Source organism: Lepeophtheirus salmonis, chromosome 14 (genome assembly GCF_016086655.4).
Source record: "Lepeophtheirus salmonis chromosome 14, UVic_Lsal_1.4, whole genome shotgun sequence".
Taxonomy (NCBI): domain Eukaryota; kingdom Metazoa; phylum Arthropoda; class Copepoda; order Siphonostomatoida; family Caligidae; genus Lepeophtheirus; species Lepeophtheirus salmonis.
In genome coordinates this window covers 39,710,788-39,738,337 of record NC_052144.2, presented here as the reverse complement: position 1 = coordinate 39,738,337, position 27,550 = coordinate 39,710,788, and the positions used below count along the sequence as shown (strand labels likewise).

Here is a 27,550-nt window from a genome sequence, read left to right as displayed (position 1 = left end):
TTTTTTCTTACGCTACCCTATGGAGTAAAAATATATAATAATATAGGAAAATTTTGATCTTTTCATTTGGAAAATGAAAAAAAAAAACTCTTTACGCGGATCATTAAATTTTCATTACTTTTTTTTCTAGTTTTGTTCTATAGGACATTCTAGAAGGAAAAAAAACCACTTTTTATAGTTTAAAAAAATGTTTCTCGAAATTATTTTATCCAAAATAACTATAAATGTATTCTCAGTAATACTGAGTAATGAGTTTTGCGTTTTTTTCATAATTTGAACTGGATCTGCTACCTAAAGATGACCTCGTAGAACAACGTAATTTTGCATTGATTATTTTCATACCATATAACAACTTCTCCACAATAGCTGTAATTGAAATTCAAAAAAAGTTGAAAATCAAACTGTTCTAATATTTGTGCACTATGAACGTCACGTGAAGAGATAAAAAACGCCATGTCATTCTATCAATAAACTTGGAAAAGTTGTCTGACTTATTTAAAAGTGTGGCAAAATGTAAGGGATTTCATTGAGATAATGGCATGGCCTTATCTGAGAGAACCTCTATACAGTGTGTGTATAACCGAAATCTGAATAAGCATAAATGGTTTAAAATGGAGATTAAGGAGTAGAGTTACGTGTTTGAAATTTCTACCGAGGTTTTGTGATTTTATTGAGAAAATTTGGTATCACTTTTTTTTTTTTTTTGATTTAAATCATGGAACAAAAAAAAATCCAGATTTTACCCCACGCAGTAATAAAGGCTAGGATTTTGCCAAATTTTGCCAATATTGTTCCTGCACAACTGTGTTTGCAGTTAGGGACGACGTATTTGAGGCCTTTGGATCAACTTGAATGGTTAAGTCAAAAGTTTGTGTTGATAATTATTATTTTTGTGATTTTTGTCCTGCATCCACGTAGCCCTTATCTTTATCATATATGAATCCATTGGACTACAGCATACGGAGCATTTTGGAGAGGGAAGACTCTTGAATCCCTCACAATAATGTGGATGACCTGAAGGTCTCCATCACTACAACCTGGTACAAAATGGATGAGGCCTACGTCAGAAAGTCATGCTTTATCTTTAGAACCCGTTTGAAGGCTGTTTTTGGGAGCTAATGAGAATCATATTGAATAAAGTATAACTTTGATAATTTTTTTCTTTTTTGATGGAGCTTATAAATCTTATTGTTCCTAATATATATGATCAAATATTGATGTACTAACATTTGTTCAGATTTTGGTTATGCACAGTGTGGATGAAACACAAACTCCTATTTTTTTTTTTTTTTTTGATAAACCTAGGGCTATTTTTTTCCTATTACATAGTTGAATATTTATGACATGAAGGAAATAATTTAATTAAAGTAAAGGTGTAATAAATATCTTAAGGAGTTAAAATAACTCTATTTAACTCATGACTTTTCTTATAGCCTCAAATAAATTACAAAATAGTTTTAATTTAATTTTCTCTTTCATTTCACAACTAAGCTACTAAGCAAAGGATAGAATTTTAAAAGTTTGCCACCACGTCTTACTTTTTCTTGGATGATTGGAAATTCAATGACTGCAACTTTTTTGTGAGATATTATGACAAAAAGTAGTTTGGATGATGATGAATGTTTATTGAAGGTCTCATTATGTGGAGGAACTTGTGATTTTGTCTTTTAGGGTGTATATGTGGGGACTCAGAGTCAGATCCATGGACAAAGGCCTGAGGCAGGAGAATAAAATTATGAAAGACACAGCGACATTATGCGAAAAGTATCTGAAACATTGCAGTTCACAACACTTGTACTCCTGACAAAAAAAAATTTCATGTAATGATTCACCGTAGATCTTATCTGGTCTTATCCTTCTGCCCCTCCCTTTGATGCTCCATAAAAGACAAACTCACAAATTCCCCCACATAATGAGAACTTTCAGTTTCTTCCATGATTCTCCAAAGTGTTAATCGCCCGAATATTTCGAAAAAGTCGAGATTCCTCTCTTTCTCCTCCAGTAATATCCTATTCACTTTGCTACGCATCGCTTCCTATTAAAAGCTTGCTATTACGCGCATGAGCGTTGCTTGCTTATTATCGTTTGTAAACATAGAGACAAAGAGTGGTGCCATCTTGTGGCAAAATAATACAACTCACTCTCTGAATAAGATTATTTAAAAAATAACATGTTTCTATCATAGAAGCCGCAGTCGAAATTCTTCTGAGCATACGCCACTTTTTAATCAACAAGCTACAGACTGGCACACCACCTTGCGGATATTATATTTATATATATATATATATATAGTTGGTTCATGTACTATTGAATTTCAACTGTACGCTCTCGCTATCTACAATTTCGAAGTAGAAATAAAAAGTAAGACGTACGAGCAAACTCATAGAATGTACCCCTCTTAAAAATAGCCTTAACTTGATCAAAAAGAATTCATGTTCCATTTAAAGAGTATTCCTTGGTTCATGTAACGTATATATGTAAATTGTTGATGTTGTAATAGTATTAATATGTAATAATTCATTACAGGCGTGATGAAAGTGAACGTAGAAATGACGTATAATTTTCAAAATGGAAACTTGAATTATTTGTGATAATAATGAAATAATGAGAAATGATCAAATTCGTTGTTGTTGTTTTGTTTTTTTGATAAATGAGTATTATTATGTATAATGAGATATGCATTATTTTTTGTCTAGGTGTGAAAATGAACAATATATAAAATAGTTATCTTACCTCTTTCCTAGATTTGAGCTCTTCAGAATTAAAACTATTCAAGAGCAAGGCCAAAAATAAATTCAGGACCATAAAATTTCCCATAACTAACGCAGGCAAAAAAATTGCTAAACAAGACTCAGCAACTCCCTAAAGAGACATTAGAAAGAAAAAAAATGAGGAGAGAGATAAATATAAAAATATATAATGAATGAAAAATATAATTAGAGATAATTATTCTTCATTTTACCACTTTGGCTTCTGCTCGCATACAGTCCCAAAGGGGTTCAATCCATTCTCCACATAGAATTCGAAAGATCATCATGAAAGAATGGAAAAAGTCTGTGAAATTCCATCTGAAATAAATATGATATTTTAGTCATTAAAACTATTTCCATTGAGTGTATACTACGTTGAAATATTGAACAATTTAGTATTGTTATAAAAATTACTGGAGGGTAATTTTCTGTATTAGTATATTTTACAAATTACTACAAAGATAATTTATTAATTGTATATAGTGTATGTGTTGTAATGGCCTGTAATTACTGACTGGTAAAGCATTGAACTCAAATACTATTCAACCAAATTCCTACTTCCACAAATAAAATATTCATAAAATACGTGATTACGAGAGCAGTTTGGTAAAAAATGCAAATTATTTGTACTTGTTGACGAATTATTCAAATTAAAAATTTATTATATGTCTTGACTAAAACTGGATAATTATTTTTTTCATAGAAAAATTAATTAAATCAGGATAACTACAAATAAAATGTCCCTAAAGTTCAGTCGTCAGTATTCCCCCTACAATCACGAACATTTTTTATCATAACGTAAAGTGAATACTGAGACCTTTATAGGCATTCAAGTTGAAAAAATGCTTGTCTTATCCAAATATATTGGCTAAATTGGTTATAATATTGTGCTAGAGCTTTCAATTTCGATTATGTTACTCATTCACAAGCCATAGTGACATATACGGTGTTTGCAGCCCATTATCTTCCTTTCAATACCGTTATTTTACAGAAATTATTTCCATATTACATCAAAAACTAAAAGAGACGCCATATATAGCTTATATATTATGACACTATGCAATTCCCCTATAAAATTTACTGAGTACGCGGATTTTGCTCGGAGTTATCGAGTGTCGACAAACAGACAAAACGACTTACAAACTTTGTTATTATAAGGATCCCTCTACACGGAAACTTTTTCTGTGGAAAATGCAAAATACTTATTCGTTTTGGGCTTGCAACTAGACATTTCACCCAAAGGATATTTAAAAAAAAATTATAGAGGGGAAAAATATATAATTTGTACAAATTAAGAGGAGTAGTTGATTTTTACTATACAAATACGCTGATTTTGCCTTCTCTAATAATAATAAGCTCGTTAGATCTATTAAGCATCATTTTAAAAACGTAGCCGCATTGACCATATATATGCACAACTTTTTTTTTTTACTTTTTTAATGTGGCACTTTGAGTTTTATCCACACGCATACACACGTTGCTACATTGATGAAGTAGTCATTTAGTTCTAAGATATCAAGCGCACACTCAAAAATGAGGCGTCTATTGGCAGACACACTTTACTTTATTAATATAGACTAGTTATGAGACCAAGGTTATTTATGTATTCTTATGACATTTGGATGTATAGGCATTTTCCGAAACAGTCTACTAACACCATGATGAAGTCACGTGGAAGCTCTCTCTTTTTATGAATAAATATAAAAAGCAAAATGTTTTGCCTCGTACGCAACATAATTTACATTTTAAAAAAACTTTAATTATATCATTTACCCATGTTTCCTTTAGTACATTAACTGACAATTTGTTTTTTGTACTTTTTAAATCCGTTTGTTAGTCAAACATTAAATTAAAGTTTGTTTTCAATCATTTATTTACATTTAAGATTATTTGTTCTTTTGTTTGAAGGAATCAAATATATATAAAAAAGGGTTTTATTAAAAAATAAAAATAAAATACTAAGATAATATTTGTTTTATTTTCGTTCTTTGATCGTATAGTATGTATTTTTATGTTGGATCAAAGCTATAGTATATTTATCAAAAGAAAGAAAAGGTGAACCTTAAATACTGTAATATAATTAACTTCAAAATAAATTTATATTACTCATAGAAATTAATAGATCTCGGTAAAAAAAATTTCATGATGAATTGTCAACAAAGGTTGCTTCAGGCAATTGTTGGTGATTTTTCAAATACGAAAGAAAAGAAGTAAAAAGATGGGAAAAAAATTGTTAAATTGTTAAAGTCTTTATTAACATTGTTTTAGTGATGCCAACGTTTTTTCTATGTGCTCTTTTCAACACCCCAAAATAATCTGATTTTGGTCAATAAAAGGTCTGATTCACTCTGTAGAATCTAGTGGATGCAAAGCCAGAGTCATTGATGGTATACAGGGCCATCGGCCGTTCCAGTAAGGTGCAAATTATCATTATGTCCTTAGGAGACAAAATTAACAGCATTGAGTACGTGGGTACCATCTTGGAGAAAAGTCTCAAGCCATGTGGAAATTCCCCCTTCAGGTAACCTTTCATCAGGATGACACGCACTCTCCCACGTACAAGATGATACAAAAGTGGTATGTCTAATTTCCGTAGCTATTGAAGCAACACCTTTTAGCCCACAATCAAGTAAGAAAATGAATCCAATGGATTTTAGAATCTAGTTCATTTTGTGGGACAGGGTCTGCAATAATCCACATCCTAATTTGGATACACTGAAAGCCTCCCTAATTAGGGAATAGGGGAGCATTCCTATAGAGAAGGTATATGCCTACTATGATGCTTTACCTAACAGGATGTAGTTTCTGGGAAAGGGGATCACTTTAACTATGTCTTTGGCAAATTATTGATATGGTATTTAGTTGTGATAAAGAAGAATTATGGGTTAATATTTATATAATGAAAAGTTAAATCTGGTTATTTATTTTACAGTAATTAGGGTCCCCTGTACATACACATATTAGAGATCTAAGTATGAAAACATTAGGAGGAATATATTTTTAAGCTGTGGATATGTTTCTAACACGTAGTGCCTTCATTTGGTATCGCAACCTCTCCTCGAAAAAAAAAACAGAAAATGGAAAAGGTAGTTGGTATCATCAAATTCATACACAGCCTAACAAGACATAATTTGATCAATCAAGGGTCAGATCACCGATAAGAGGAAGGAAGTAGAAAAATTGACAATGGAAAAAAAAACATAGTAAAATTTTAAGTTAGTCAGGTAATACCGTGTTAAACACATTTAAAACTTCAAATTTAAGGTATGGGTGATATTGACTGAAGTGTGTAAAAACCTTCAACTGAATAACCCTATCTATATTAATAAAGTCTATTTTAGTCTTATATCTGTTTACAGTTTTATATATACAGATGTCCTTTTTTAAATAAAATCTATTTATATACTAACTCTTTTATTTTTAGTGGATTAAAGAAAGTTTCTGTTAATAAAATTATTCTCCGAAGTCCTTTTATATTATCACAATCCAACTATTAAAACCAATACTAAAGTTCCCCTTCACCTTGAATGCTTTATATTGCATTATTAATTCATTCCAAATTAATTTTAACGTTACCTCGGAACTTCATCTGGGTAAAAATTCTCTGGTGTGTAGGTTTTTCCAAAGAGCTGCATCCCTAAAACAGCGAATATATAAATAACAATGATGAGAAGGAACGTGAGGTTTCCAAGAGCACCCAGGGTTGATATGATTATGCTTAAAAGTACTTTCATTGTTGTCCAACTCTGTGCCAGTTTTAAAACACGCATCTGTTACAAAAAAAAAAAGGTGATTTTTATTTTAAAAATCAGTATTTGTATGGGCGTTACTTACTAGTCTCATGCCACGAAGTACAGAGATCCCATTTACACTCTCAACAGATAAATCAAGTAAACTGGCAAACACAATTATGAGATCAAATATGTTCCATCCACTTTCAAAATACTCCTTGCTTAGGGCTATTAGCTTTAATATAGCCTCCAATGTGAAGAAGGATGTGAAAACCTATGAATTTATGCACAAAATTTGTTTTTTATTCTAAAAATTAAACCATACCTTATTTCCAATGTTAAGAACATGCTTCAAATCGTTCGACATTCCATGATGTTCTGCTGCTAAAAACGCTGTATTAGCAATGATGCAGATTGTCACGCAGGTATCAAAGAGCATATCATGTACAAGGATGAATAGAGCATTCTGGAACTTGAGCCATAGACCATAGTTAAGGCAGCATTCTTTACATCTAACGCAGTTTCGATCATGGTTATCATCTGATACAAATAAAGAAATAAAATTTAGAAATGAAATACGCCTATTTGTAGATATTATATGTATAATAAATAAAGTGTGTTGTTACAAAGAGGGCTTTTGTTATTGCTTGAATAAATGAGAGGACAACAATTGGAAAGTTCTTTTTAAATGTTTTGTGTATGAAGATATGTAAATTGTAAATACATAGAGCCCTTCAAAATTAGATTATATTCTCATTCCTATCATTTTATGGGATACTACTCAAGCAGTTAAACATATATATACTCAAGGAACTCATTTGGTATTTGTATTATCATCTTTTAAATGCATTAGGAGTCGTAAAAGACAACAAACAAATTATTCAGGCCTTGTATGTACTTAGAGCTACATAACATAAGTGTATTTACGTCAACTCATAATGATTTTTTAAGGACACTTAGCCAATCTATGGACTACATACCATACATACAATATCTAAATAAATCAGATATAATTAGTAATCCTGTTTCGTTGTTTTTCTTAGTCAGAAGAGTTATAAGTCATAAAACGACTCTCTTATCAAAGTTGTAAAGTCTTTCTAGTATCTTGTTTTGATAAAGTTGCTAGCAAGTTCTCTGCATAACTTACTTACTTTCAAACAAAAACAATTGTTTTCATTGTTTTTACAACTTAGAATTGTCAGTTGATTTGACTAAAAAGCCATTTATCTACATAAATATAGGGTTAATCAAGGGTTTGAAAGGCACTGATTTACGTGATAATGAATAAGAAAATAACTAAATTTAGAAATTAATAATAGTACAAGTTATGCAAGAGTGATCGAAAAAGTTAAGATGACATCACATCAGCTAGTACATGTAATTTGCATCTGTTGACAGTTACTTTTCTAAGTTACAGCCATATTGAACGCGCCATTGTTATGTAACAGTCGTTTGAGTGAGCCTTCATTAAATGTTTGTTGTCCAAAATGAATGAAATAAGTAGTCCCATCTATTCCGCGTCTGTTGACGGTTACTTATCAAAGTTTTTACCATTTTGGCACACAAATATTTCATGACAGCTCGATACTCAATTTTGTCAATTTTCACAAAAACACGAATATCAAGTCAATGAAACTACTGTTATGTACATAGAAACTGCCTTCCAAAATGGCTGAAACTTGTGTGAGTAATTGTCAACAGGTGCTAGATAGATGTAAGTAGCTTTTATTGACAAGTGTTGTCATCTTCACGTTGAGGTCAGAATCTTTTCCCACCACCGTCGCAGACAATAGCTTATATTTAATTTATATCATTAATTTATTCAATATAACTGCTGTCGTTAATCACTATGTCGATTAACAAGTTTGGAATAAGTTGCATCCTTTACAAATGTGTTTTCTGTAAGTTACTAAGATGCTACTTCGATTGATTTACAGGAAGATTCCAAATTCTGGTAGAAATTAGCATAGACATTTGATTTTTGATAACCCTACGAAAAATAATTGGAGGGTTCAAATATGGACTTAAATGAGGCCATGACGAAGTGTCCCAAACTGGAATTATTTATTTTCACACCTACTGAGACTAGAGTAATTTGGAGCGTTAATTTGCTTGAAAAGGAGGATCGTTCTTCAATCCAAGGGGTGATCCTCATTTCAGTTAAATAAATTTACGATTTGATGATATTTGTTGCGGATATCAAAGTCATAGTTCCAAACTCCTTAATCAAAATAGTGGTTAACGAATTGTGCCCAATTGGTAATTTGAGTCAAGGTTAATAGAGTACAAGGTTAGACCATAATGTAATCGGGCTTTCTAGAATTTTCAATTTGATGTATCGTACCCACAGCTTGGCATCACAGACAGATTTTGACAAAACACGCAACCGATGATAGTCAATGATGTCACTATTGACAAAAAAATTCATTTGGTGTATAGTATCAACTGCTAGGCAGGTAAGACAGATTTTGACAAAACCTGCAACCACTCATACACTATGACGTCAATATTAAAAAGCGTTTCGGAAGTCAAGCATCAGTGGTACACGCCCTATGGTAAAACTTTCTTTTACTATTAACCATGCTTTAAGTTAAATTTTAAATATTTTATAAATCCATAGACAAAACCTATTTCAACATAATTTACATTGACTTTATATTTGTTAAAAAACATAATAATATAATCCTGAATTGATTTCATAAAACGTTAAAGTAAATCATTGACAAAAATTAGATTAGAAGAGCGGAGGAGAAGTTAATAAGAAAGATGAGAAACGAGTTTGAGAAGAGGAGCCAATCTCTTCTATCCTCTTTGATGGAAAAATAAACTTGACTAATATTGGGATGGAAGCAATGGGCAGTGAACAGTCACTTATCAGTAGAATCAAGCAAGATTACTATATTGATGTTGGTGAGGCTTTGAGTAATATTCCACTTTATAGCAGTGAAAGCAAACAAGATATAATCATGTCCTACACAAATTGCAAAGTTGTATGTTGAAATGGTTAAAGAAAAGGGTTTTGATAAAACAGTCATTGACATTAGAGGGGACTGCTGAGTGCTTGAGAGAGACAAGCAGCTTCTGACATATTTCCACTCTCCTGGCTTTCATGGCCTCGGAAAAGCATTTGCCGTACTTTGAGCACGTAGCTCTTGCACCTGAGGTCCCCATGGACGGCTTTCCTGATTGTGTACTAATCTACATTCATCCTTTTAGCCACGTTCCTCATGGAAATACTGGGGTTGTCATTGATCTTCTCCTGAGATGTTCAAATTAGAAGGATCTTATTACTAAATAGAACTCAACATTAGAAAAAGTAAAAAAAAGTAATTATTATCATTTTATTCATGCAGAAAATCACTAATGTATAAAAATTTTCTTAGGGATCGTTTCGACCATTTTTTAGGACTACAATGTTGCTAAAAGACTTTCCAACATATTCAATGATATTTTGCAACTCCAACAAAGACTGTAAAACAAGTTCTTTCTGTACAAAATGGGGAAAAGAAATTAGGAACGCCAAAAGAAAACAGCGGCTTTGTTAAATTTATTGATAAACTATAGGAGTTATTTTATACAACTTACATATAAATATATATATTTATTTTTAAATTGTAATTGTTCAAATAGAATTAATGAGTATTTAAATTATATTTAGTAATGAAACAGTTTATTCATGTTACAAAATATAATTTATATTAAATACAATGTATTAAGGTAAATATTTAAGAGCAAGTTATTTTGACGAGTAAGGGAAGAGGTGTGTATAATAGTTTAGGACCACACAGGAGTAAATAAAGGTAATTCATGAACAGATTGTCATGACATTTTGACAGCTGTCTTTTAAATGTGGGTAATAACTGAAAATGTAAATGTAAAAAAAAATAATTATAAGAAAAATAGCGCTATCTATGTTTTATATCTTAAGCCTTCAAATTAGATAGTTCCTTACTCTCTATTACAGTGGCCCCATCAAAGTTATACACAAATTAATAAAAAAATGTTATTTATATTTACAATTTAAAGCCCAAATGAGAGTATTTAGGACGATAATTTACTACCTAATATATATTCAAATTTCCAAGAGTTTATCTTTATTATTTTTATATTCTATTTTATTGTATTTTACAAAGAGAAGGACTTAGTCATTTATTTTTGTTCTTTAGTAATGAAAGTCAACCAAATAAACATAATCTTCAGCTTCTACATATAATTTCCCTTTTTTGACTGTACCAAACACACTTAAAGAAGTAGGTGTTGTCATTTTCTAAACGTTAAAGTCTTTGAACTCTATTAATAGCATAATACAACTACTATGAGACAGTTTATTGACATGTTTTAAAGTTAAAACATTGCTGTAAATAAGTTGTTTTTTAAAATTTTCCCTGAAAAGTGCATAAATCAAGTTGATATTTTTACCTGTTGAACAATACTCTTTAAAAGTAAATTGATTAAATAATGACACTTCATATGATTCCCTTCTACTAAATAACAAAAATATATATATTTAAATCCTCTCATTGCGTTCCCCTGAATTGGCTTATCTTATTTTTTTGGGGAAAATTATATAAAATGTACATGTATAAAATAAAAAAAAACATTACCCCTTGAGCAAATAATATTTTTCCCCTTAATGTACATGAAGATAAAACTTTATTTTATTATTAATGTATATATTATGGTAAAACTTTTAAAATTGTCACATTAAGTAAAAATTCTTTATTGATTAATAACAAAAACATTTAAAAAACTCGTATAAAAGTTGTTTGTAAGTAATTGATTGAATTTAAACTTTCATAATAAAGAATATAATTTGTTTACCATATGAATAAGAAAGTGTATAATTTCAAGTTTAAATTTAATTAAAATGCAAGTTTTAACAAGTTTCATCTATATATCTTTTCCGATAGGATGTTTTTAAAAATATTTTTTTATTCAATATAACGATCCGATATTTTTTTTTTCTTTGTCAACGTCCTTATCCAGGGTGATCAAGCTATCTATGCCACCACATTGGAGCGCTCTCTTGGGCAAAAAGCAGGCACTTACACAACTGATTCTTTTTTGTTAGAAAGCTTGTTCAAACTTGCACTAGCTTGGAAAGATAGGAATCAATTCCGAATTCGTTGTTCCAAATATTAAGATATTGCACGGAGCTCTCCGTAGAATCTGCACTGGGAGTTACAACCTTACAAATTGTGGCTCAGTGAGGTTAGAAGGGAATTTGAAACCTCTAAAGGAGATTTTGAGTAAACAGCTATGTGTACTGAGGTCAAATGGCTCCTAAACAATTTTGACGACTTCATCTCGCCAGACTTTGTCATCCAAATTCGCTGGATTTTTTTTTTGTGTGTGTGCGTGATCGCACGACAAATCAATTGAATCCCTTACAACACCAAAGACTAACTTATGATCAGATCAAGAATGAATTCTAGGACTTGCCAAGGGGCCTAGTGGCGAAGGACCACTCGTGCTGTCGGCCTTGTATAGAAACTGTAATTGATAATTGAGGTGATTTTTTTTTATGGCTGGCTGATTTGGTTCGTAAACACTTCCTTCGATTAGTTGTAAACAGTAGGAGGATGTTGTGGAAAACTCAATAGAAATATTTTGTAAGCCTTTCATGGACTCAAAAGAAAAGTGGTTCCGCTACAGGATGGCTACTTTTACCCTTTTTACAAATAAATCGAGAGTCGAAGAAACAGGGAGATACTGCGCGTTCTGCAAGTCCAGTTTAGGGACCAACACATCTGTTTTGGGCTTGCTCAAGTGTGGTTAACATTGTGCACACGACCACTGAGTTTTTCAGGAAATACTATAATCCAGAAATAAAGATTGGGGATTGGCTGGTAATGTCACCACCTCAACATAGATTACACTTCAAAATAGAATGCTTAATAACAATGGGACTATTTATTCTCTATGCTACAACTCATGCACACCTACTAGATTGGACAAATTCCACTTGAAATCCCAAGAAGTGATCGAGAGGTTCGATAGAAATGGAATTGTCTAACAGTATTATTTTTTTGTTTAATTGTTTAGTAGATTTTCTTAAGATTCTATTATTCTTTTTCATTTAACCGTGTTTTTTGTTTGTTTGAAAACGAAACAACAGTCTCCAGTGTTAAATTAATTAATTTCTATTATTTTGTGATGAATTTGTTAGGTGTTTTTTTGGAATGTATAGATATATGAAAGTAATTTACAGGGAATAAAGTAATTATGTATCTTGAAGAGTGAAAAAAAAATCTATTAAGCTTCCAGAATCTGGTTTTATTTTGTTAATTTCATAACTGGTCGGAGAGAATATTGCATTTTAAAATTTTCGAAAATTTACGGGGTTCCCCCGACAATTTGAAGAATTAGGGTAAGAGTGGCTAGCTGTAATAGCGTATCATTAAATTGGCAGGTAGGAGCGTCCACAAGTAGTTGACTGGAAGGGATGTAGGTAGCCCTTCCCAAATCAAGGAACTTTTGTTTTTTACAAGAAAATTTAATATTTGAATTTTTTTTCAAAATACATTAATTTTTTGTCAATAGTTGTAGATTTAAATACTTTTTTCAAAAAATGCCTAATTTTTGATTTTTTTTTGTATGAATAGCTGTAAATTTTTGAGTTTTTTTTTCAAAAATTTTATTTTGTATGAAGAGCAGTAGATGTTTGAAAGAAAAAATTTAGATTTTTCTTAATTTATACAAAATATAACTCCACCAACAAATCCTCAGTGTTACGCTTTGTCATGTTACTACTCATTATCTAGAAGTGTTCTCCTTAAAAAAAGAATAATGATAAAAGCTTCTGAAAAAATCTATAATATTGTTCAAGTTACCAACAAGAACAACAAAACTTGCACGCTAAACAATGCTTAATATTTACAAGCCTCAGTCAAAGACGTCATCTACTGCAGCATCTAAAATAAATTTATGAGTACGAGAATTTATTTTGTAAATGGCATGTAGTTTTATTTGAAAAAACTAATGTTGACGTTTTCCCAAAAAAATTTGTGGTAAAGATATATCCAACTATATATATAAAGTTAAACTTTTTTTAACTTTCAATATGATAATAGAAAAACACAAACAAACAAACAAAAGCAATATATATATATGATATAATTTTAGAAAATATAAAAGTATTATGTTAAAGATATGAGCTAGCTTTAAAATTCTTTAACGCATTTTTTTAATGACATTTTTTGAGAGTGAGTAACACATTATTATTATTAAGTATTCTTATAGTTAATCTCTTTTTAATTCATTTGAAGGGGGAAAAGAACAATAATTAAGGTGTTGAGCTACTTCGATGCACTATACCGAAGGTGATACTTTATCATTGTACGTCTATAATATAAATAGACGTTTTAAATTGTTATGACGTTTTTTATAAAATATTTTATCTTCTGTTTTTTTTATATATTCCTGATCTTGGTTAAGAAACTTTAAAGGTATATATCACAAGCCGATCAAAATGAAAAAAAAAGTGTACTTCAGACAGACTGACTCAGTCACATACCCTTGACCAAAAATGACTAATTTATTTGTAGAATGCGAAGAAAATAACACTTTTATATTTACCTACAAAAATCCCATTCCTAAAAATAACAAAAAAGAAAATATATTCATAGCGCATATAGACAATTTTATACATATCAGTATTTAAGATAATTTTTTTCTCTATTTATATGTATGTTGCCTCATTCCTTATAATTTAGATGGAGTTGTTGATTAAGTATAAGTAAATATTTAAGTATTATAATTAATCAATCTCACCTAGTAATTGTCTTTGAGGTCAATGTATGTAATGTAAATTTATTTTTCTAGGAGCGATGTGAAGTTAACCTATGCACATTGAGTTCAATTGAACAATATCTCCCAAACACGTTGTCCACTGAGCTATTTAGCTTCAACCCAAGTGTTAGAGTTAGTATTTTTTATGTGCGAGTCCTTAACTGAAAAAGTTATATTCAACTCAAATTTTTGACTAAAAAACAATCAAATCAAGGCTTAGAAACATAAAATGAGTGGTTTTCGTTTTGAAAAGGTCATTTCACTTGAATTAATTATTTAACTCTAAAAAAAATACTATCCTAAGTACTTATATATATATATTTTTTACGCTTATACAATAATTTATTGTATTGAATTTACATAGAACTCGTTTTATGCAGGTTTCCCAAAGATATCATCTTTTAAATAAATTCATATTGACTTGGATACCAAAATAAAAAATTTTAAGCCATTATTGTTCAACCTTTTTATTGATTCTTAATCTATGTAATCCTTAATTTTCTCATATTTAATATAAGTAAACTTTCAAATCACATAAATTATCCCTCTGTTATTTTCCCTACAAATCCTAACGCAAGTACGTCCCTGTTGTATTTAACTGCGTCATTATTAAAATGAATATGTGGTGTGTCAATACAAAAATAATCTGGAACAAAAATTTAAAAAAAAGATAAAATTCCTATATATATTTTTACTTCTTGTCAAAGGAGGACTCTAATTACTGTAAAAAAATTAACTTCAAATTAAACTAATATCACCCTTAGAAATTATAACTCTTAGAAAAATTACTTAAAATATGTATTGATAATTTTTCACCTACAAGAGAAGAAGAAGTAAAGAAATGTAATAAATTTATCAGTTTGTTAAAGTATTTTTTTCTATTAAGGCTCTATTTACATCACAAAATGATCAAATTTTGGTCGATAAAAGGTCTGATTCACCCTGTAGAATCTATTGAATGCAAAAATAAGAGTCAGTGATGGTATTGATGACCATCAGCCATTCCCGTAAGGTGCACCTTATCTTTGTGTCCTAAGGAGACAAAATTTAAGAGCATTGAGTACGTAGGTACCATGTAGAGAAAAGTCTCTAGCTTTGTGCAAGTTCCCACTTCAGACAATCAGGAGGATACTCACTCTCCCGCGTATAATATGATGCAAAAGTTGTATGTTTAATTTCTGTAGATTTTGGAGTGACTAACAACTTCTACACTCCATCCAGTTCAAATTTGAATCTGATGGATTTTATAATATAGTCCATTCCGGAGAACAGGATCTGCAAAAAGATACATCCTAATTTGGAATCGATGAAAGCTTCTCTGATTAGTGAAATTGGTAACATTCCCATGGATATGACCCGTGCCTACTCTGATAGCTCTTCTAAAAGACTCAAGGCCATAGTTTCAGCAAAAGAAGATCACTTTCACTTTTTTTGTGCCAATTATTTATATCATTCATGCAAATTTTTAGGTAACTAGTTATAGAAATAAACAAGCAGAATAGCATTACATATTTCATAGTATTTAGGCTCGACCAATATACATATTCAAGGGAATTATATGCCTTGTATTCAAGTTTGTGGAGTATTTCAGATACAAAAAAAAAATCATATGAGGCTCATAATAGGCCTGACATGGTCTTTCAAATTCAAAAGATCAACTAATATATTATTCTTACATTGTGATGATCCATTTTTGGCTATTTTAAGTGTGATTTGTAGCATTATTAAGAATAATTTCTTTAAAAAAATTGCCCATCATTCGTGGAAGAATACAAATTGAATCCACACTCACTTTTACCACATATTTAACCAATATAAAACTTTAGTTGTTGATACGTATGTAACTTTCTATAAGCATCAAAGAATAATTTGAATACATTTGTATCATTACCGGTATTTATACCTGTGGATTCATTGCCAATAACAGTAGTTGGAGTATAAAATATTAGATCTTGTAGAGCTTTACTCATTCTCACGTCAAGTAGTAATTTTTAGCAACATCAAAACGCATGAAACGCGCAAATACGTACAAACATTGAAAAATATTTCACACCATTTCTTGTTTACCTCTAGTAGCAGGTGCACCCATAGGGGACGGGATGTAGGAGCTGTGGGCCTCCCTAATTATAGGAATTTTGAAAAAAACATTTAGAGGGAAAAAAGATTTTTTTTTTCGAAAAATTCAAAAAAAATCAAACCCATCCCGTGGATACCCTTAAATAGGGTTTCCAGATTGGTCTATTTTGAAGACGTTTAGCCTTCAAAAATTAGATTTGGTCTTTTTATATTTGCCCCTAATTTGAAAAAAAAATGTAGTTAATAGTTTTGTTTTGTAGAACCATTTTTTCACGTATCTAATTAAAATAGGTACTGTGGTCCATTAAATTTCAAGTGGCAATGCAGACAATTATATGGAAAGATTGGACATCCCTGGTGTTGAGGATATATTTTTTCTACGTTAATATTTATTTTTAAGCAGAGTATATTTTTTATTCAGAATGATACATTTTTTGCTCCCCTGCAATGTCCCTATTTCATATTCATTTTGGGCGTAGATAAATAATAAAAACTCATAAAAAAACACTCTTTGAAACTTCGATAATTAATTTCAAAATATGTTAAAAACTCAGTAACTTATGAAGTAACATCCCCAAAAATAAAATAAATCAAGTATATAAAGCCTTTTATAGGAGTTACTCCCCTTAAAAAGATTCCAATTGTCATTAATTAAGTTTAAATAATAAATCACAGTCAAGGACCCTTATAATGAGAAAATACAACGCCCCATACCTGTCTAATAAGTAGGATTTATCTAGGGAAATATTTGCAAGATTTGTATGAAAGGAATTTATATTTGAGTCAAGTTATACATGTAAAATCTTCAACTTAAGAGTTGCTATTTTTATTTATTGAACAATTTATGACACGTCATGACCTGTATTGTATCACGCAACCTATGTTCTAAAAAGAAGCAGAAAAAAATCCCAAAAACATCTCTTTGTTAGCCAAATAATTCAATCACACCAATTCCTGATTATCTCTTAAGTTTTCCTTGAGTATCATTGTATATCGTTATTTTTTCATCACTTTTAAATAATTTACCTCAACATGTTTCATAACAGTACACTCCCACAGAGGTTTTTTATCTATTTTGTATTATAATACTACAAAGTAATATTTTATTAAAAGCGTAGCTATATATTTTGTATTTCTATATGATAGCAAAAATGTATCTATAGAAATAATAATATGCCTAATATTTATAAATAGATACGACGAGGGATCAACAAGAAATTGCATTCCTGATCTTTTGAAAACGCAGCATAAGTATTCCATAATTTATTATCTCGTATATTTATCGTAATAATACTTTATTATGAAATAGCCATGTCGTATCAATTGTAGACAAAGGCATCGACAGTGGACAACAATATACATAGGGCATTTTTGTTTGATGAAGCGGCGTAGCTCAGTGGACAACGCGCCTGCAAGAAGTTATTTTTTTTAACTCAATTTGAGTAGAAGGGAATAAACAATATCTTCATATGTTGACAGATGGAGTAAATCTATTACTATAACTATAAATGGGAAAAATATGACATATGAGAAGGGAGTTACTTTTTGTTACAACCAGAGAATTCGTCTTTTTATTTTTTTATACTGTTACACATATGTTTTAAAATTTGAAGAAGGAACACATAAGTATACGCAATCACTTGTGCATGAAAGACGAAAAGAAACAACGAAGATTCGTAGCGGAGTTACATGTGTAATTCCTATTTGGACTTGGAGTATAATTAATGAGCGATATCAGAGTATTTCCTTCCTATGCTAGATACAAAGTAGGGTTTGTGTTAAGTTCCTTTATCTCGTAGATGATCATGCCTAATTTAATGAAACGTACTAACAGCTAAGCTGATCTTTAAATGGGTCATGAGCGTTATTTATTTATATTTTTTATACACAAAGCGACAGAGAGTGGTGCAGCCTTATGGCAAAATAATACAACCAGTGTTGTGTTAGTCCATTTTATTCGGTTAATCCAAACGTAGAACAGCTCCTATCAGTTCTTTGGAACTGTTCCTTCAGACTGTTGGCCCTTTTGACTCTAATTACCGTGTGATACTTTAAAATCTGAACACTTTCAATTTTAAACTTGAACAAGATATAATTTATTAATTAACAATGTAATTTAAACCAAATTGAAACAAAAAATAAATGTGTGCTTAGCGCTTTTAATCATTAATGTAGCTCCTCTTAGCTGCAAAGATTGCTTCCAGACAGTGGTGGAAAGCATGTCACCGACTGCAGATGTAGTACTCTGTCATGGCGTCCCGATGCTGGATGACAGTGGATTTGAGGGCCCTCGTATTTGGATGAAGGACACTGCACGCCTTGCCCTCTACATTCATCCAAAAGGTGTGGTCCAGGAGGTTGGTATCATGGCTGTGGGGGCAAAATTGTCTAAAAAGAGTTTAAAGACTCATTCAAAAGAATTTTGCAAACAACGAAATGGGGTTCTTTCATAGTTTGTGTTAAAAGTGGATTCTGTACCACCCTCACAAGGTTCATTCCAATCACTTTTTTATAGCTCTCTGGCCTTTTTGACAGAGTATTTCTTCTTTTCCAACGTTTGGACTTTATGATGGCGTAAAGGGTGGTCCTGGAGACACCCAATTGGTTGGAGTGCGCAAATGGAAATTTGTCGATCACGTTCAAGTGTCATTTTCTCAATCTGTACCTAAGCTACAGAGCTCTATTTTTTTTTTTTTTTTTTTTTTGTAATTACTTGTTCATGCTTTAATATATCGAAATATGAATTAATTTGTTGAATCACTCAACTTTAATTAATTATTGAATTAGTAAGTTTTCAGATTTCAACCACCCGGGACTAGAATTTATTAAAAACATAGGATTAAAGTTGAGTGGAGTCATCAGGGACTGACCTATAAAAGTTTTTAGAATTGGTATGCAGGACCGGACCGAAACTTAACTGGAGGGGACTGCAGTTTTCCTTCCTAAATAAGACCTGACACAACATTTAATACAAATACATGAATGAGAATATTATTCAATAAAATCATAGGCTTATATTACTCACATATAGGACGCTCTATAATTTATTTTCATCCTGCGCCATTTTTTAAGCAACTAGTTAATTTCAACAACACATTACATACTATCACACCACCTTACGGATAATATATGTATATTTATCAGTTCGGCATGCCCTATTGTTAAGGTGATCACGTTAATTTTCTGGGTTTTTTTTATTTATTTTTTACATACCGGGAGATCATATTATTTTCAACTATGACTATACTGTTTACTTATACACTTAATCAGTACAATTCTATCCAACCAATTAAAGATATTTAAGCTTTTTAAATTGCATTTAGACAATATTGTTTAACTAACTGTTTGATTACAATAAAACATGCTTTTTTAATGCTCGTAATAAGAAACAATTTAAAAGAAAAAGGGGGATCAACTACCATTTGGAGGTCCGAAAAATTCCCCCAAAAAATATCCAACTCAACTAATTAAAAAATATATCAAATTACTTTTCTCCCCTAAAGAGATTAATTTAACGGTTCAATAAAATAAAAAATAATATTGAACATCCTTTTCTCTCTAAAATCCGTAATTTGACGCAATCTCTACCTACATATGTTCAATACCTTCCTCTTTGAAAATAAGTTACTCATGTCTGATAGTTTTATATGTCTTGAATATAAAAGAATATATATGTATATTGGGAATATGTAATTTTGTCTTAAGCTATTTCGCCTCAAGAAATTTTGCCTTTAACCATTTCGCCTCTGGACATTTTGCCAAATTGAAAATTCGTTTTAATATATAAAGGATTTTTTTTTTGTATCAGTTCAGAATGGGAACTTTAATTAAACTATTGAAACTGAAAAACATAGCTTTAAACTTCTGAAATTCAGCTACATAACATTAAAATTGAAACTCTGAATCCCTTTACAAATACAGAATGTAGTTAAAAATAAAGCCATTCATTTTCAAATAGCTATAGATGTAAAAATAAACTTTTGATGACTGAGGCTTTAGAAAAATTTCATTTTCATGAAAAACAACAGAGTCTCGACACACGCTAAAATAAAAATTTGGCTGAAGTTGACCTTTTATATTACATTAAAACTGTACTTAATAAACTTTAGATGTTAAGTAATAATTGGTGTAAATATAAAAAGTCTTTTATGATCACGACATTTACGAGTTTCTTCTCATTACTCTCAAAATAGTTTAAAAATATACGTGTTGATGGATGACAAATAATTTTTGGGGTAGGATAAGACGGTTAGCTGATTTTTTTTAATTTTTACAGAATGTTTAAAAGATCTTCTTTCATCCAAAAAGTGAATTTGCTCAGTTTCATGAATTAATACCTCCCACCTACCATGAGCCTTTCCTTTTGTTTTCCTTATTAAACTAATTTTATTATTCATTTTGTCGCGGGTTCAAATTCATTAGATGGTGACATTTTGTAGGTGTATGCACTGAAATTTTGGGCATGGTTCCATCATTTTCCAACCAATAATAACAAAAATGACGTATAAATCTCATTCATTTATATATTAACGCTAAATATCCTTTAGGCAAAATGTCCTGAGGCAAAAGGGCTTAGACAAAATTACGTAGCACCATTAGATCAAATGTAGTAACTTTATTCAAAAGAAGCTTAACCTGTTTTTGGTACTGTGTATGTAATATTTATTTAAATGTTAAACTTGAGCACAATACCCATGAAATTCTTAAAAAAGTTAAAAATGTTTATATTAAGATATAATGTTTCGACAAAAATTATTATATCATTTTTTTAAAATACCTTTGATTACGCAAAAAATAGAAGATAGCTTCAAAAAATATCAAATTGATATTATTTGCAGTGCAAAATGTAACATATCACTCAAAAATCCCCGGTCTGATACATAAATGGCAACATTGTTGACAGACTTACGTAACTTTCAGTTAATACTAACTTTCAAAGAGTAGGCTTGAAAATTTCATTCCATTCTGATCGTTACTTTATCGTTACAGCTATTTTTGTTACTTCAGTTTTGTAAACGGAAGTCACCGACAGCTGTGAAATCAGTTGACGATCTTCTATATACAAGTGGGTAGGTAAATTTCGGAAAAAAAATGAAAACAAACAGACCTATCCTACATAGATATATATTGAACTCAATACAAAGCCATAAATGTTATATTTTTGTGGTGTTGATTGAGGGTTTCCTTGAAATATCATCAAGCCATTACATATTTGCTATTGCTATATAATAATGACTATATCAATCTTAATTATTTATAAGATCCTTTTTTGATTTCCCAAGAGGCCCATCCACACCCCACCCCCCCTTCCCTAGCTCCTTACATCCTAACATGATAAAGTTTATATATATGTATATTCATTACCGTTACGTTTTAATAACAGGTCAACAATATTTTGATTATTTATATTTGCATTTATTACTAAGTAACTAGCAGTGGTACCTGGAATAACGCAGAGTAATTAAGTTATTAAAGGACCAATTTTGACTAATAATATGCAAGAGAACTCCCAAGAAGTCATCAGTTTTACTCTTCATTATCCATGAACAGATTCACACATACCTACTCAATATTTGTACTCGTATGTTCTTACCTCAACAATGAAGGAATACAAATATGAGTTTATTTTTTTAAATATGATGTGGTGAGCCAGGGAGTACTTTAATTTTATGACTTTGCTCTACCTACACACGCCAACAAGTTATTTTCTGACAATAGATGCAATCAAACATACTTTGCTTTAAATAAAACCCTTTGAAAATAGGTTACTTTCGTGGTTGTAAAGCCTTAAAATGAAGTATCGCAACATAGCACCACGTGATCAATATTTGTAAAAGATAGTGGCGTTACAACACTATTTTTGCCCGCTAGGGGCGACGAGTATACCTAAATTCTACTGTATATCTAACTATACAACTTTTATGAATACACTCTTCTAACTTAATTAACTAGGTAAATTCGGTAAATGGGAGGAGGTGGGGCAGTTGGATACGGCCTAAGTGAAAATGAGAGAGGTACAGCATTTTTTATGTAATAAAAGCGACATCTAACGAAGGAAAACAGTATCACAACGGCTAATCTAACACAAGTGTTTCGCTACTTCGTTGTAAAGCTTTAATATAATAGATCATGAACTACAAGAGAGAAGGATTGGAGACAGAATCGAGAATGCTGTTGACTGCAGTCCTTAAATTCAATTCCTTTATTATTTTTCCTTCATTAATTTGTTTGTTATCCTTTATTGGTTCAATTTTATGACGTCACAAATGATAATGAGCAATGAGAAGCATTGGCAACCGCCGAACATACTTAAGTATAATATTAAGAAAAAAATCGAATAACGCTAAATTATTACATATAATAATTATTACATGTCATTAAAAAATTTCAAAACCACAACTTCTTGCATAGGACTACTCGTAAATATAAGTTATATAAAGATAAACTCACCTTGAATAGACACAATGAAAGGAATATCAATTTTGCTCGGACGTTTATTCCCGGCTCCACTTTTGCGGTTTAAAATATCTTCAGTGATTTGATTTCCAGGGATGGCCACCTAAGATTGAATGAATGAATATATACAAGAGCCATAACTTACTTCCCTATAACCACTTACCTGAAGTCTATGCTTGTCATCAGACCTATTATCAAAGTCTTGGTCACCGACAACTCCACTATCATTTAAAGAAGATTTATTGCTGGATTCACAAATGTCAGACGAATAATTGGACAAACTACTACAAGAATCCTTAGTCATTGTTTTTTTTTGTTTTTGTACATTTTTTAATTAAAAAGGGGGGAAAGAGAAATTTGCGAAAAAATATTGACGTGTTGTTTCCTTCCTTTCAAGTTTTTGCATTTGTTTAATCTGTGCAAAGAGATGTACAATTTTGCATTGCATATTTATACATATATATGCTTTTAAAACAGATAAAGGATTAAATTCAAGGGATAAGTAATACTGGAAATTGATTAAAGACACATAAATTATATACATATAGGGTTAAATTCAAAACCTCACCTCACTAAAAGAATAAAATAATTAAAAAGATTAAAAAATTTTTTTAGTAAAAATAAATCAAGCCAAAAATCTATTCAATATTTTTTTTAAATTTTGAACCTAATACACTCCTCTAACTGAACTAACACATTGAGGAGTGAAATACAGGGGTACCTCCATACTAGTACGGCTCATAATTTGAACAATTCAATTCAATAAAAATAATTTGACATCAACTTATCAAGTTCAACACAATTTCATAACTTTAACATTTTTATTACAATATTTGATCATACTTCAATAAGTGAAAAATAGGGATTTCAGAAAATATGTTCGATTCTTGACCCTAGTTCTGCATTGAAATATGGTTATGTTCCGAGGTTTCACTATATTTACATTCATAAGATCATATTTATTTATTTATTATTATTTTTTATTTTTTTTTTTGTAAAATCAAAGTAAGGGTAAAGGAAATGTAACAAACCTAAAGTGATCTTCTAAAAAGTTGGATTCCCCAGATTCTTGGTGTGTCATAGGAACAGTTAAATTTGACTTTGAATCCTGACTCGTTCCTTTTATAATGGCAGGGTTGTGAGAAGTTGAAGGCTTTAAAAGAAAATTAAAATTGTATTAATATTAAAAAAATGAAAAAATATTTACTCTTTGAATCTCATTTTCAGATAGTTCTTTTATTTCACTTGAGCCCTGCTTGGTCTTAATTCTGACGAATGTTGCTTTGGAATGAAGGCTCTCAGTTGATAGTCGGTGGTGGATATCTGTGAAAAGAACAAAATCGTATCATTAAAAAGTATTTTTTTCTTCTTTGAAGCTTTGATGTCCAAGATTTTAAATCAAATCCTGACTCAAATGACAAAAATAAACAATTGTTTCAAATGATTAAAATGCAAATATTTAGTTATAACAAAAATAACAAAAGAGCTTTTAAGAAGGAGTAGAGAAAGGGAACAAAATATTTTGTTTGTCTTTTTTGAAATATATGGGAGTAAAAAAATGCCTTAGAGCAACAGCTTATAAGATTTAAGAATGAGTAGCATTTTAAAAAGGTTTTTAATATTCTTTGAGGGGCCCTTTCTTCCAAAATTAATTAAAGAGACTTTGTTGAAGAAAAAAATGTTCTACCTATGATCGTAAGGTAAAGACAATTAATAAAGACAATTTAAGTTTTTTCTCGCTATATATACTTTGTACAGAGTGCAGAAGATATTTATGCCACAAATTTAGCGCACTCTCTTGGGTAAACACGGCCATGTGGGCATCTGATTTTTGTTTGTTAGATATCTTATTCAAACTTGTAACAATTGAAGAAAAAAAAAATGAAATCAATTGACGAATGGGTGTTCCCGAATATTTTGGAAAAGGAAACTCATTGGAATATGTCCTGGGAGCAACAACTTAACAATTGCAAGAACTCTAGGACTCAGTGAGACGACGTTCGTTGACAGGGATAGGTGGGAATTTGAAACCACTAAAGGGGATTTTGAGGCAACAACGATGCAGGCTGAGGTAAAATGTCTTCAAGAGAATTTTGACGGTTACATCTAGGCAGACCTTTGATCTCGAAACTCAATGAATCTATATCTGATTGATTTTTTTTTGTGTGTGTGTGATCGTGATCAAAAGATAATGCATCCGAGCGTCTTGAAACACCAAAGACAAATTTATCAATTGGATCAAGTAGGAATTCCAGGATTTGCCAAGGGACATAAATGGCGAAGGCCTGCTTGCACTTTCGGCCTTGTAAAGAGACTCTAATTGAGGCGTGAAGAGATTTAATTAAAACAAATATATCAGAATATCACTAGCTTTCAGAATATGGTTTTATTTTTTTAATCTGATAACTGGTTGGAAAGAAAATGTCATTTTCTCGTCACAGTTAGCTTGCCCACCCCGTATATGTACTCCTATGAGAATTCATAGGAGAGATTAAGTAATTGTAATACATAGATAAATAAATATATCGAGACAACAAGCTATTTTTGATGGGATTTCGGCATTGAAGGGCAGACAAATGTGCAATCAAAATGGCTGACGCTTTACTGAGTACCTGTCAACAGATGCTAGATAAATGTGATTAGCTTCTTTTTTTTTTTTTACATTTGCTGCCTGCCTCACGTTGAGCTTGGAAGCTTTTCAGACCACCCTAGTATATTGGTATTTGATAGTACTATAATATTGCTTAATAATATTGTATTAAAAGTGTATATGGGAGCCGAAATTTCTTCATAGAAATAATAAAATGACCAATATATTTATATATATTATATACCAACAATTGGGGATCAACAAGAAATTGTATTCCTCTCCCATTGGAAACGGAGTATACGTGTAAAATAGCTTAATTATTTCGTTTATTTTTCAAAAAGAACAAACACTGAAATAGCCATGACGTATCAAGTGAAATGAGTAAATCGACCACTGACAACAAAATACATAGGATATTTTTGTGTTAGCGAGGTAACGGCCTGTTAAATAACACTTTTGGACTATTCAATCCTATTCAATGGTTGTTTTTTTCTTCTTCATCAGATGAGTTAATTGAATTGATTAAATGATTGGCCGAAACAATATCCCAGCAGGGGAAAAAAATTGAATCTCTATTAAAATGATAAGTCTATTTATACCACTGTATCCCTCTATGTAAAAAGTTCAAATTTAGGCCAAGTTTATTTTCCAACTTGTAGCCTCTACCTATAAACTTGGGCCTCTATGTTGTCAACAATTATGTTTACTTATATTTAATACCTGGAACTAAATTAAAGTAACATTCAAAAAAGATTAAAAATCATTAATAGTGCCCTGGTGTAGTCATCGATGTAATCATGCTTACATTATCATGATTGACCCTTTTTATTAGTCTTTACATGCAATCTCTATTTATAAATTTATCAATTGACTAGCGGCTAAGAGTGTAGAATGCATTAAGCATAAAAATATTCATATTAAATCAATAACAATTATAAGAAACTTAGCATTATAAAAATATATTCTACTGTCAAATAAAATAATAAATCAACATGAGACTTAATTATAAAAATTAAAGGAGATTTGGACTTATGTTCAGTAACAATTAGTCAGTGCATTGTAGTCACTCTATTTAACGAATCAAAGGAACATTAAAAAACAGTTAGTTGTCAAACTGAACATAAATAATGGCTTCAAATCTAAAGAGACAAATGATCACTAGAACATTACGTACAAGTATGTATATCATGTATGTATACATGGTTGATCTTATCTAATGGTACACATTTTATTCTTTCTATTGTTTAGGATTAAAATTTAAACGAGAGGTTTTGTGAGATCATTTATTTTGACAAAATCATCTGCAAATAATGCTCGGCACAACTTTTGTTCGATGAGGGAGCCCTCAGCTCTAATAATTGCCTAAATATGAGTCATACTCGATCATGGGCCACTCCTTCTTGATGGAAGCTTCTAGAGACAGGACACTCCTTCGCGGAGAACCACATACCCTCTCCTCCAGATGAGCCGAGATGGAGTAATTGAAGGGTTTTACTATCCTCTTCACAGCTGATGTATCCGTATCCTACAAAGGGATTCATGTCTGGAGAGGAGAATGCCAATATATTGAGGTCCCAAAAGTACTCATAGTTGTTTCACAGGAAGACCTTGAGTTAAAACAAAATTGTCCCCGAACTTTTATCTAGCCCCAGGCACAACTTTCTTATCCAGAAGTTCAATATAAGCATCTCCATGGAACTGTTCCTTCCTCTCCACAAAAATTAGACATCATACTTCGCCTGTGCTGGCCACTAGATTTTTATTTTGAGGACATGTCTCACCGAAGCTGAGTCATTGTGTGGATGTTGGGTTATGATGTAGTGGATGTTCTATTTATTCACAGTTGTATCAATGGTTATTTCTCATCAGAAAAGAGCAAAACTCTGGATTTTGTGTAATAAAATATCTACCACAAGATAATATGAACACTGTATAAGTACAATACATAAACACACTATGTTGTAACATGTTCCTTTTTGGGAATCACAGATGACGTCAACAATCAATATATTTAAAGTATGTCAAGTTTAATTTCTTCTCAAAATGGAAAAGTGAAAACAAATTTATATGTGTGTAACAACAATAGTAATAACTTTTTTTTTTTTTTGTTTTTTTGCTTATAAATTAATTCGCTGTTCCATGTCAACGTTTTCCCC

The 27,550-nt window shown here is 30.9% G+C and overlaps 1 protein-coding gene across 1 annotated transcript in view; it reads right to left on the bottom strand.

Moving 5' to 3' along the window:
- LOC121128868 (sodium channel protein 1 brain) overlaps window positions 1-27,550 on the bottom strand; it is a 244,362-nt gene that overhangs the window by 29,213 nt on the left and 187,599 nt on the right. Inside the window, exons 12-20 of the mRNA XM_071893258.1 lie at window positions 24,012-24,127; window positions 23,836-23,957; window positions 22,968-23,025; window positions 22,799-22,907; window positions 6,807-7,021; window positions 6,585-6,755; window positions 6,327-6,520; window positions 2,963-3,068; window positions 2,734-2,862 (exon numbers count right to left, since the gene is read on the bottom strand). Of these exons, the coding sequence (XP_071749359.1) occupies window positions 2,734-2,862; window positions 2,963-3,068; window positions 6,327-6,520; window positions 6,585-6,755; window positions 6,807-7,021; window positions 22,799-22,907; window positions 22,968-23,025; window positions 23,836-23,957; window positions 24,012-24,127 (1,220 nt within the window). The remainder of the gene's footprint in view (window positions 1-2,733; window positions 2,863-2,962; window positions 3,069-6,326; window positions 6,521-6,584; window positions 6,756-6,806; window positions 7,022-22,798; window positions 22,908-22,967; window positions 23,026-23,835; window positions 23,958-24,011; window positions 24,128-27,550) is intronic.